Source organism: Ranitomeya variabilis, chromosome 4 (assembly GCF_051348905.1).
Source record: "Ranitomeya variabilis isolate aRanVar5 chromosome 4, aRanVar5.hap1, whole genome shotgun sequence".
Lineage (NCBI taxonomy): Eukaryota > Metazoa > Chordata > Amphibia > Anura > Dendrobatidae > Ranitomeya > Ranitomeya variabilis.
The window spans coordinates 8,015,781-8,028,840 of NC_135235.1; the positions used below are offsets into that span (position 1 = coordinate 8,015,781).

General features: G+C 50.3%; 1 protein-coding gene across 2 annotated transcripts in view; it reads right to left on the reverse strand.

The window, feature by feature from the left end:
- The window catches only part of LOC143769414 (pancreatic lipase-related protein 2-like), a 113,955-nt gene that overhangs the window by 24,242 nt on the left and 76,653 nt on the right, over positions 1-13,060 (reverse strand). For both annotated transcript variants that reach the window (XM_077257909.1, XM_077257910.1), the window contains exons 6-7: positions 1,385-1,495; positions 1,211-1,315 (exon numbers count right to left, since the gene is read on the reverse strand). In XM_077257909.1, the coding sequence (XP_077114024.1) occupies positions 1,211-1,315; positions 1,385-1,495 (216 nt within the window). The remainder of the gene's footprint in view (positions 1-1,210; positions 1,316-1,384; positions 1,496-13,060) is intronic.

A 13,060-nucleotide genomic window follows, 5' to 3' on the forward strand; every position in this document is an offset into this window, starting at 1 on the left:
GAGCTCTGTACTGTAAGAGCGATCACACTATAGAGCTCTGTACTGTAAGAGCGGTCACACTATTGAGCTGTGTACTGTAAGAGCGGTCACACTATAGAGCTCTGTACTGTAAGAACGGTCACACTATAGAGCTCTGTACTGTAAGAGCGGTCACACTATAGAGCTCTGTACTGTAAGAGCGGTCACACTATAGAGCTCTGTACTGTAAGAGCGGTCACACTATAGAGCTCTGTACTGTAAGAGCGGTCACACTATAGAGCTGTGTACTGTAAGAGCGGTCACACTATAGAGCTCTGTACTGTAAGAGCGGTCACACTATAGAGCTCTGTACTGTAAGAGCGGTCACACTATAGAGCTCTGTACTATAAGAGCGGTCACACTATAGAGCTCTGTACTGTAAGAGCGATCACACTATAGAGCTCTGTACTGTAAGAGCGGTCACACTATAGAGCTCTGTACTGTAAGAGCGATCACACTATAGAGCTGTGTACTGTAAGAGCGGCCACACTATTGAGCTGTGTACTGTAAGAGCGGTCACACTATAGAGCTCTGTACTGTAAGAGCGATCACACTATAGAGCTCTGTACTGTAAGAGCGGCCACACTATTGAGCTGTGTACTGTAAGAGCGGTCACACTATAGAGCTCTGTACTGTAAGAGCGGTCACACTATAGAGCTCTGTACTGTAAGAGCGGTGACACTGTAGAGCTCTGTACTGTAAGAGCGATCACACTATAGAGCTCTGTACTGTAAGAGCGGTCACACTATAGAGCTCTGTACTGTAAGAGCGGTCACACTATAGAGCTCTGTACTGTAAGAGCGGTCACACTATAGAGCTCTGTACTGTAAGAGCGGTCACACTATAGAGCTGTGTACTGTAAGAGCGGTCACACTATAGAGCTCTGTACTATAAGAGCGGTCACACTATAGAGCCCTGTACTATAAGAGCGGTCACACTATAGAGCTCTGTACTGTAAGAGCGGTCACACTATAGAGCTCTGTACTGTAAGAGCGATCACACTATAGAGCTCTGTACTGTAAGAGCGGTCACACTATAGAGCTCTGTACTGTAAGAGCAGTCACACTATAGAGCTCTGTACTATAAGAGCGGTCACACTATAGAGCTCTGTACTGTAAGAGCGGCCACACTATAGAGCCCTGTACTGATAGAGCGGTCACACTATGGGACACATTCGGTGAGAATATCTTACCACTCTTGTTACCCAGGATTGCCAGCTTGCTTGGACATCCGGTCATGTGACGACCTCCATTTGGGTAGAAGTCAGCGTGTCCAATAGGTTTAATGATCCCGACACCTGTAGATGTCAATATGAGAGTTCTGGGCTTGTTCTGACAACCACAACACTCACTGCACTGATCATTACCTGTTAACTTGTTGGTGTCCGTGTGGATCACATCGACAAAATCGGCATCTGAAGGGTCCAAGCGAACGTCTTCAGGTGTGTTCTCAAACCAGGGCCGGGCCGGGTCTAGACCTTGAGAAGAGAACGCACAACGTAAGTAACGTAAAGTATTGCCCTGGAGTGTGGAGTCTTGTGCTTCTCATTACACACTGCAATGGGACTACAAATCCCAGCTGGTTAAAAAATGGGTCAAGGCAGGAGCAGAGTCAGGATCAAGATGTAAAACTACAGGATGAAGCAGTGAGGGGGCAGCGTCCAGGGGCAGAGTGTGGTCATACAGAACTGCTGAGGAGGACCAGGACTGACACTCAGGACCTGAATGACTGGACTGTCTGTTACATGATAGGACCTCATCACTGCAAGCAGCCAATGCCCCGACTGCAGAGCAACCCCCGAGGAAGAACAGTGACCGGCAGTAATGAAGACTACGGGGTGGTCTCAGTGGCCCCAGTGCCCTGCACCGATCACCCCAGGGTGTGCAAACATCACAGCTCAGAGGACTGCAGCCGGATATACCCCCAATATCTCCATCACATGTATGGGGTCCGGTCTCCAGAGTGGAGAGCTCACAACTAGGGTTGAGCGAAACGGATCGGTCAATTTCATAAGTCGCCAACTTTCGGCAAAGTTGGGTTTCGTGAAACCCGAGCCGATCACAGTGTGGGATCGGCCACGTGGTCGGCGATCTTCGCGCCAAAGTCGCGTTTCATATGACGCGTTCAGTGCCATTTCTCAGCCAATGAAGGTGGACGCAGAGTGTGGGCAGCGTGATTACATAGGTCTCAGCCCCCACCATCTTAGAGAAGGGCATTACAGTGATTGGCTTGCTTTCTGCTGCGTCACAGGGGCTATAAAGGGGCGTGCACGCCGACCGCCATTTTACTTCTGGCGATCGTAGCATAGGGAGAGGTTGCTGCCGCTTCGTCAGAAGAAGGGATATAGTTAGGGAGGGAAGATTAACCCCCAAAACCGCTTGTGCTGTAGCAATTTCCACTGTCCAACACCACCTTTTCTTTGCAGGGACAGTGGAGGCTAGATTTCTGTGCATCAGCTCTGTAGCTTATAAGGCTCCCTGATAGCTGCATTGCTGTTTGTACGCCGCTGTGCAAACCAACTGCTTTTGTAAAAGCAAAAATCCTGTTGCTCCTTTCTGCACAGTTATCTTGTTTATTTGTCCACACTTTTGTGTGCAGCAGTCCTTTTTATTGCTGGCTGCCATACTTGTCCTGACTGAGATCATTGTAGGGAGATTGTTATAATAGTACAGCCCCTTTTTTTTTTTATATATATATATATATATATATATATATATATATATATATATCTGCCAGCCACTGTCTGCCACTGAAACTGTGTAGTGTAATACAGTGGGCCTGAATTTTTCTGCTCTCTCCCACAAATTAAAAGGGAGATTAATACTGCCACAAAGTACATCTGCGTCAGTCCTGTTTGTGGCATATCTGCCAGCCACTGTCTGCCACTGAAACTGTGTAGTCTAATACAGTGGGCCTGATTTTCCCAGCACTTTCCGACACCTATTAAGGGAAATTTAAATTCACAAGTTAACGTTTTACTGGTTTTACAGTACCATATAACGGTTGTTAGTTGGTTACATTTTTCCAAGAATGAGGAAGTCTGGTGGAAGAGATCATGGCCGTGGGCGGTCATTGCCAGCTGGTAATGATGGTAGTGGTGGTGGTCGTGGAGCATCAGGTGGTCGTGGGAAAAGCAATATAGCACCTAAGTCTCGAGTTGTTGAGCCAGCGTCTTCGTCTGGCTACACAAGGCCTCGAACGCTCCCTTTTCTGGGAGTAGGAAAACTGCTTTTAAAGCCGGAGCAGCAGAAAAAAGTTTGGGCTTTCCTTGCTAACTCTGCCTCTAGCTCTTTCGCCTCCTCTTCGGAAAGTGCAAAATTTAAAAGCAGCGCGTCGTCAGTGGATGCTCCCGGTCAGGAACAAGTCGCTTCCTTGTGTCCTTCACCCAAAGCAAAAGTGAAGGATGCGGCAGGTGACGCAACAGTTTACTCCATGGAGCTCTTTACACATACCGAGCCAGGGTTAGAAAGGGAAACAGGTCACAGCCCATTACAAGATGAATCGGACATGGAGTGCACAGATGCACAGCCACAGCTAGATTATTATGCTGTTCTATTGACTCAGATCACAACATTGCCCTCGCAGTGTACTGAGCCAGAATCTGACCCTGATGAGACTATGGTGCCCCGTCCTGAACGCTATAGCACTGGCTTACACGGTGACACAGAGGAAGGTGCACAGGACATAGAAGAGGAGGTGATAGATGACCCTGTTGTTGACCCCAATTGGCAGCCATTGGGGGAACAGGGTGCCGCTGGCAGTAGCTCTGAAGCGGAGGAGGAGGAGCCGCTGCAGGCATCAACATCGCAACAGCTTTCATCTGCCAGGCCCGTATCTGGCAAAAAGCGTGTGTCCAAACCAAAAACAGTTGTAGGACAGCGTGGCCATCCGGTTAAAGTAGCACAGTGTGCAATGCCTGAAAAGGTATTCGATAGTAGGAAGAGTGCAGTCTGGAAATTTTTTAACCAAGATCCGAATGATCAGTGCAAAGTGATCTGTAAGAAATGCTCAAGGACCTTTAGCAGAGGTCAGAATGTCAAAAATTTAAATACAAGTTGCATGCGTAGACATTTATCCACCATGCACTTGCAAGCCTGGACTAACTACCAAACGTCCTGTAACGTTGTTGCACCCGCTCACAATGAAGCTAGTCAGCAACGCTATATTCCTTCCCTCACTGTAAGCCCACCGGTTACGACACCACCTGCAGCAAATGTGGAGTTATCGTCGCAAGGCCGAACCAGTCAGGGAATCACCAGGTTCTTGATAGGAAACACTGTATGTAGGCCAACAGCAAGAATACCATCACCAACCCTCTCTCAGTCTGCCATGTCCACCACCACCCCTGCTAGTTCCACCATATGCAGCTCTCCAGTCCAGCTCACCCTACAAGAGACTCTCATTAGGAAAAGGAAGTACTCATCCTCTCATCCGTGTACACAGGGTTTGAACGCCCACATTGCTAGACTAATCTCGTTAGAGATGATGCCCTACTGGTTGGTTGAAAGCGAAGCTTTCAAAGCCCTGATGGCCTACGTAGTACCACGCTATGACCTACCCAGTCGACACTTCTTTGCGAGGAAAGCCATCCCAGCCCTCCACCAGCATGTGAAAGACCGCATTGTCCATGCACTGAGGCAATCTGTCAGTAGAAAGGTACACCTCACAACAGATGCATGGACCAGTAGGCATGGCCTGGGACGTTACGTTTCCATCACGGCACACTGGGTTAATGTGGTGGATGCAGGGTCCACAGGGGACAGCCATAGTGGCACAGTTCTGCCTAGCCCACGGTGTAGGAAACAGTTGGCTGTAGGCGTCCGCCACCCGTCCTCCTCCTCCTCGTCCTCCAGCAGAAGTGAGAGCTCGTCCACAGACCGCAGTCGCACGACCACTCCATCTGCAGCTGCCAGTGTTGAGGTGTCCCATTATGGAACAGCTAGTGGTAAGCTTCAGCAGGCTGTGTTGGAAATGAAGTGTTTGGGTGACAACAGACACACCGCGGAAGTTCTGTCCAAGTTCTTGCAGCAAGAAACTCAGTCATGGCTGGGCAGTGCACATCTTGAGGCAGGCAAGGTAGTCAGTGATAACGGAAGGAATTTTATGGCTGCCATAGCCCATTCACAACTGAAACACATTCCTTGCCTGGCTCACACCTTGAACCTGGTGGTGCAGTGCTTCCTGAAAAGTTATCCGAGGTTACCCTACCCTGCTCCTGAAGGTGCGAAGACTTTGCTCGCACATCCGCCGTTCGCCCGTACACTCCAGCCGTATGCAGAACCATCAGCGATCTTTGAAGCTTCCCCAGCACCTCCTAATAATCGACGTTGCAAGAAGGTGGAACTCCACACTGCACATGCTTCAGAGACTGTGCGAACAGAGGCGTGCTATTATGTATTTGTGGGAGGATACACGGGCAGGCAGTTGGATGGCAGACATGGAGCTGTCAGGTGTGCAGTGGTCGAAGCTACAAGACCTGTGTCAAGTCCTTCAGTGTTTTTGAGGAATGCACACGCCTGGTTAGTGCAGACGACGCCATCATAAGCATGAGCATCCCCCTAATGCGTCTGCTGATGCAAAGTTTGATGCACATAAAGGAGCAGGCGTCTGCAGCCGAGGACGAGGGAAGCCTTGATGACAGTCAGGCATTGTCTGGTCCGGGAAGTCTCCTGGACGAGGTGGCAGACGAAGAGGAGGAGGACGAGGAGGATGATGGGGATGAATGTTTATGGGAGGAGGAAGTGCAGCGCCCCAGAGTCCTGGTTGTTGCTGTACTGTGGCTCCGCCACTAAGGGGAGCTATGGTACGTCTGATGGCACTGAAGGAGTTCATCTGATCAGGTATCACAGACACCAATACATTTCACAGTCGGGCCTCCGGGGGGAGCTAAGGGTTCTATTCACTAGGCCACTCCCCACCATAGTGGGTAAACTGGGGGTCAGGCAGAAAGTTAGATCAGAAAGCTGACTGGGTTGGAACCATGCAACACCTTGTGGCAGAGGGTGTTGTGGGGGAAGATACAGTAGGGTCTCTGTCAGGGGTGGGATCCTGACAGAGGCTTGGCAACTTGAGCGAACGTAACGGGACCGTGCCTGCTCGGGATAGCGGCGGTGCCCAAGGAAGGACGAGAAGCGAGATAGATTGTGCTGAGTGAGAAACGAGATCAAGCAATAAGGAGAATACCAGTAGGGGTCGTGCCGTAAGACCGAGGCAACACCCTACTGAGGCGCACTACCGGTGGCCGGAACGTCGAGGGAGTATTACAACATCCAGCTTCAAGCGATACTCTAAACAGCGGCAGGACAGTCAGTCTAAGGCGGGCTGTCTCACTTAAATCACCTATGCAGTCTTGGGGGGCAACTTGTGGAGAGGGGCGACTCTAGGGTCCCGGAAGAGCTCCGAGCCTACCCGTCAAACGGGTGCCGTCCCAACCGTAACATCAGGGAGGGACGGAGGATTAGCAGAACATCATCTAATCGAGTTGTGAGGGAACTTAAGAAACAGACACAACAGTTGTGGGGACTTTCCGTAAGCACAGCAGGGAAGGACCGCAACACATAGCGCTAGAAGGAAGGCACAGATTTCCACCTGCTAAGAGAACTCTGGAGGTGCCATTGGACCGGCCGGACTTGCGCAGCCTGGTTATCCAGATTCTGGACTGAGGACCCAGAGATCTTCAGTAAAGAGGTAAAGAGACTGCAACCTGGTGTCCTCGTTATTTACTGCACCGCACCACTACAGCCTCACTACCACTACTATCCGTCATATCTATCACCGTACGCCCCTCGGCAGGGTCACGGACCGGGCCTAGCCACCGTGACAACCCCAGAGCAGAGACTCAGAGGCCCGGTACCGGGTACCCCTCGGCCCTGCGGCAGTGGGGGCGTTGCAGAAGCTTCTCAGGGGGCAATAGAAACTGGTGGAGTTGCAAGGTCAGGTACAGGGTTTTTGAGGGAGACAAGTGATGTTGATTTGCCAGAAAGTGCTCCTCAACCCAGCACAAGCAGTGACTTGACACCTGGAACATTGGCCCACATGGCGGATTGGGCCTTGCGTATCCTAAAAAGGGACCCCCGCATTATCAAAATGATGACTGATGATGATTACTGGTTGGCCTGCCTCAGGGCCGGCGTCAGCACCCGGCGTACCCGGGCAAGTGCCGGGGCCCTGGCGAGACAGGGGGGTCCATTCAGGGCCGGCGTTAGGAGCAGGCATCTGCGGTCTGAGGTGCACGCTAGAAGAGAGGAGGCAGAGGCAGCACGGAGCTCTGGGACTTTTGCAGCTGCTGGAGAGCCGCCCACAATCCGTCGCCATGGATACGCAGAGCAGAGTGACTTCCGACCGTCCAGTGCCTGGAGAATGAGCCGAGCGTCGACAAACAGGAAGTGTGCAGCACCTGCCACCTGGAGCAAAGGATTGCGGGGGCCGGGGGGATGCAGAGCCTGGCTGGGAGGACAAGGTATGGGCTCTTATATACTGGTTGGGCTGTATTATATACTACATGGTGGGCTGCTATATGATACGTTGGCTGCTATATACTACATGGGCTGCGCTGCTATATACTACGTGGGCTGCTATATACTACGTGGGCTGGGCTGCTATATACTACGTGTGCTGGGCTGCGATATACTATGTGGGCTGGGCTGCTATATACTACGTGGGCTGGGCTGCTATATACTACGTGGGCTGGGCTGCTATATACTACGTGTGCTGGGCTGCTATATACTACGTGGGCTGCTATATACTACGTTGGCTGCTATATACTACGTGGGCTGTGCTATATACTATGTGGGCTGCTATATACTACATGGGCTCCTATATGCTACGTGGGCTGCTATATACTACGTGGGCTGCTATATACTACGTGGGCTGTGCTATATACTACGTTGGCTGCTATATACTACATGGGCTGCGCTGCTATATACTACGTGGGCTGTGCTATATACTACGTTGGCTGCTATATACTAGGTGGGCTGGGCTGCTATATACTACGTTGGCTGCTATATACTACATGGGCTGCTATATACTACGTGGGGTGGGCTGCTATATACTACGTGGGCTGTGTTATATACTACGTGGGCAGTGTTATATACTACATGGCTGTGTTTATATGCGATCATGAATCGTGGTATGTGTTAAAGAGGGGGCCCACTGAGACTCTTTCACCCGGGCCCTCAAAAACCTGGAGCCGGCCCTGGCCTGCCTCCTGGATCCACGCTATAAAGGGAAATTGCAAAATATCATGCCACATGAGAACCTTGAGCAAATATTGTCTACCAAACAAGCAACTCTTGTAGACCGTTTGGTTCAGGCCTTCCCAGCACACAGCAACAGTGATGTTTCTCACATGAGCTGCAGGGGGCAACATGGCAGAGGTGTTAGAGGTGCACAGATCAGAAGTGGCGTTGGACAGAGGGGTATTATGACCAGGTTGTGGAGTGATTTCGCAATGACCGCAGACACGACAGGTACTGCTGCATCAATTCAAAGTGACAGGAGACAGCATTTGTCGAGTATGGTTACGAACTATTTTTCCTCCCTTATCGATGTTCTCCCTCACACGTCATTCCCATTTGAATACTGGGCATCCAAAATAGACACCTGGCCTGAATTGGCAGAATATGCATTACAGGAGCTTGCTTGCCCAGCTGCTAGTGTGCTATCAGAAAGACTATTCAGTGCTGCTGGTTCAATACTGTCACGGGAAGCCTAGGTAGGCAAGAGCTAATAACCCGGGCCCCGGCGATTTCCCTCAGACTAGGGAATTCCTGACTGACCCTCTCCCAGAGTTTACACTGATGGTGTGCATGTCTGGGCCTCCATCCTCACCCTGTCTCCTGTTTCAACCCTAGGCTGAAACCTCCACCCACCACCCAGTGAAGAGACCACACACCAATACCCACACTTAGCACAGACAAGGATAACAGAAAATATGAACCACGCCGCAGTCACACAGGAATACAGTATAAATGCACAGGGCAAAACAAATACAAATATAGGAAGGAGAAAATATGACAAAGGGAAATACACCACCAGATACGATACTTCTTCTCCTAGATCACCACTGCAGACCGAGATAACCAAGCACAAGACAGAAGCTATAATCAGCGATGCCCAATGATCAGGAGAACTATTTAAAGGCAGTGGGCGTGACCCAGCTTCCAATCCGAGCACCAGCTAAGTTAACCCCGGACCAGCTAGATAAAATCTAGCCGACGCCACTGAGCACATAGTGGACAAAAGCGGAATTACCGCTGTCTGTCGAACGCCCTAGTATGAACAGCGTCCAACATGACAGTACCCCGCCTTCTACAAGGGGCCCCAGGGCCCTCACGACTTATAGGACCCGGCTTGTCCGGATGGCGGCGGTGAAACATACTGACCAGCCGATCCGCATGAATGTCCGAGGCTGGTACCCAGGACCTCTCCTCAGGCCCATAACCACGCCAGTGTACCAAGTACTGTAAAGTGCGGTGCACTACACGAGAGTCAACCACCTTGGAGACTTCAAATTCCAAATTACCATCCACCAAGACTGGAGAAGGCATTGGTGTCGCGTCCACAAGACCCACCATCTTTTTTAGCAATGATCTGTGGAACACGTTGTGTATCTTATACACCGTAGGAAGCTCCAAACGGTATGCTACTGGGTTAATGACGGCGTCGACCCTAAATGGACCAATAAACCTTGGACCCAATTTAAGGGATGGTATTTTGAGTCTTATGTTTTTTGTGGATAACCACACCCAGTCATCCACACTCAGGTCCGGACCTGGCACACGCCTACTGTCAGCCACACGTTTGTACCTAGCACCCACACTCAACAGGCGCTGTTTAACTCTCCTCCAGACTGATGACAGTTGTGCTCCTAACTGGTCCTCCTCCGGAACACCGGAAGAGCCCCTCTGACTCAAAGTACAAAATTGAGGATGTAGCCCGTAAACACAAAAAAACGGAGACTCCCCAGAAGACTCCTGGCGGTGTTTATTGATGGCAAACTCAGCCGAAGGAAGGAACGTCGACCACTCCTCCTGGTTATCAGAAACAAAGCAGCGTAAGTACTGTTCCAAATTTTGGTTCATACGCTCGGTCTGACCATTTGACTGAGGATGAAACGCCAAAGAATGAGACAACTTTGATCCCCAGCCGTGAGTAAAATGCTTTCCAAAATTTTGCCACAAACTGAGACCCCCTATCAGAAACGATGTCAGACGGAACCCCATGAAGTCTGACCACCTCCTGCACAAATACCTGAGCCAGAGTCTCAGCGTTAGGCAATGAAGGCAACGACACAAAGTGCGACATTTTTGAGAACCGATCAACAATCACCAAGATGACCGTGTTCCCAGCTGAGGAGGGCAAGTCAGTGATAAAATCCATGGAGATCTCCGTCCATGGCTTACTAGGTACCTCGAGAGGAAGTAGTGTGCCAACAGGACGGGAGCGGGGCGTCTTAGCCCTAGCACACGTGGTGCAAGCTGACACGTATGAGACCACGTCCTGTTGGATTTTGGGCCACCAAAACCGACGTGACACCAACTCCAAGGTACCCCTAACCCCTGGGTGGCCAGCCAGGACAGCATCATGATGCTCTGCCAAAACCTTTAAGCGGAGATGAAGCGGTGCAAATGATTTGTTGATGGAAGCTCAGATGGTACCTCCTCCTGGGCTTCGGCAATCTCAGCCTCAACCTCGGTAGTGAGAGCCGAAACCACAACACCCTTTTGGAGGATGGGTCCCGGATCTTCCCGAGGTTCTCCCCCGGAAAACACCTGGACACAGCATCCGCCTTAGTGTTTTTAGACCCAGGTCTGTAAGTAACAACAAAGTTGAACCGCGTGAAAAACAATGCCCAGCGAGCCTGCCTGGGAGATAGACGCTTGGCAGACTCCAAATAAAGCAAATTCTTATGGCCGATTATGTCACGGGAAGCTTAGGTAGGCAAGAGCTAATAACCCGGGCCCCTGCGATTTCCCTCAGACTAGGGAAATCCTGACTGACCCTCTCCCAGAGTTTACACTGATGGTGTGCATGTCTGTGCCTCCATCCTCACCCTGTCTCCTGTTTCAACCCTAGGCTGAAACCACCACCCACCACCCAGTGAAGAGACCACACACCAATACCCACAGTTAGCACAGACAAGGATAACGGAAAATATGAACCACGCCGCAGTCACACAGGAATACACTTTAAATGCACAGGGCAAAACAAATACAAATATAGGAAGGAGAAAATATGACAAAGGGAAATACACCACCAGATACGATACTCCTTCTCCTAGATCACCACTCCAGACCGAGATAACCAAGCACAAGACAGAAGCTATAATCGGCAACGCCCAATGTTGAGAAGAACTATTTAAAGGCAGTGGGCGTGACCCAGCTTCCAATCCGAGCACCAGCTAAATTAACCCCGGACCAGCTAGATAAAATCTAGCCGACGCCACTGAGCACATAGTGGACAAAAGCGGAATTATCGCTGTCTGTCGAACGCCCTAGTATGAACAGCGTCCGACATGACAAATACTGACTGAAAAAAGGACTCGTCTGGCTACCTAAAATGTGGATGATCTAACCTTCATTAAAATGAACCAATCATGGATTTCTAATTATTTTGCCCCACCTTTCCCTGCTGACACCTAGCTTTCCTGTAAAAAGGTCTTGCTTTTGGACTCGTCTTACTGACTGCTCCAATTTCTCCATTTGCAGCCGCTGTATGTCCACCATAGGCCATTTTTACACCTCCCTAAAAGGGCTGACTCCCCCCACGGGGCCGTGGTCACCACTTGGCGCAAGCACCCGTGCGAGTGCCGTTTGGCTGAACAGGTGGGTGTGCCCACTTTTGGTCGAAGGCACTGGCACAGGGTCCCTCATAGCACAATGAAGTGTCTCTGGCAGTGGTGGTGCACACCCAACGTCAGACACACCGTCGTAACATGAGGGGCCCTGGGCCAGTACCACCGCCCAGGAGAGAGGTTCCCCCCCCTAGCTCAAACAGTGCTCTACCACTTGCTAAATTATCTCTCACTGCTCCACCACTGTGTAGTCTGTGCTGTTAAATCCTTCAATGGCACTGCCAATACCAATTTGTTGACATGATTGTTGCTAGTAAAAATATTCAGGGGCCCTGGCCTCCATTTAGACCAGTTAATACTTTGTGCCAACTACCACTGTCTGCAAGTCAGCAGAGGAGCCCACCCCTGTACCTAGTTATGCCACCTGTTTATTTGTGAATTTTTTTTTTGGCCAGACATTAACCTCACTTTATTGTTTTGGCCTACTAACTGTGTCAGACACTCCTTACAGTTGTCCTCCACTGAACAAAGCTAGGCCGCCTGCGTACTCCTGTAACCATTTTTTAACTGCATTTTTTCTTTTACTTTTTGGCCCTACTAACTGTGTCTGCCTTTCCTTCCAATTGTCCTCTGCTGACCACACCAATGCTGCCTGTGTACCCCTGTAACCAATTTAAAGCTGCATAGAGCCTACTTTTTAATTTTAGGCCTAGTAAGTCTGTCTACGGTCCCTCCTTGCAATCGTCCTCCGCTGACCACACCAATGCTGCCTGTGTACCCCTGTAACCTATTTAAACCTGCATAGAGCCTACTTTTTTATTTTAGGCCTTGTAAGTCTGTCTGCAGTCCCTCCTTGCAATCGTCCTCCGCTGACCACACCAATGCTGCCTGTGTACCCCTGTAACCAATTTAAAGCTGCATAGAGCCTACTTTTTTTATTTTAGGCCTAGTAAGTCTGTCTGCGGTCCCTCCTTCCAATTGTCCTCCGCTGGCCACACCAATGCTGCCTGTGTACCCCTGTAACCAATTTAAAGCTGCATAGAGCCTACTTTTTTATTTTAGGCCTAGTAAGTCTGTCTGCGGTCCCTCCTTGCAATCATCCTCCGCTGACCACACCAATGCTGCCTGTGTACCCCTGTAACCTATTTAAACCTGCATAGAGCCTCCTTTTTAATTTTAGGCCTAGTAAGTCTGCGCCACTCCTTCCAATTGTCCTCCGCTGACCACACCAATGCTGCCTGTGTACCC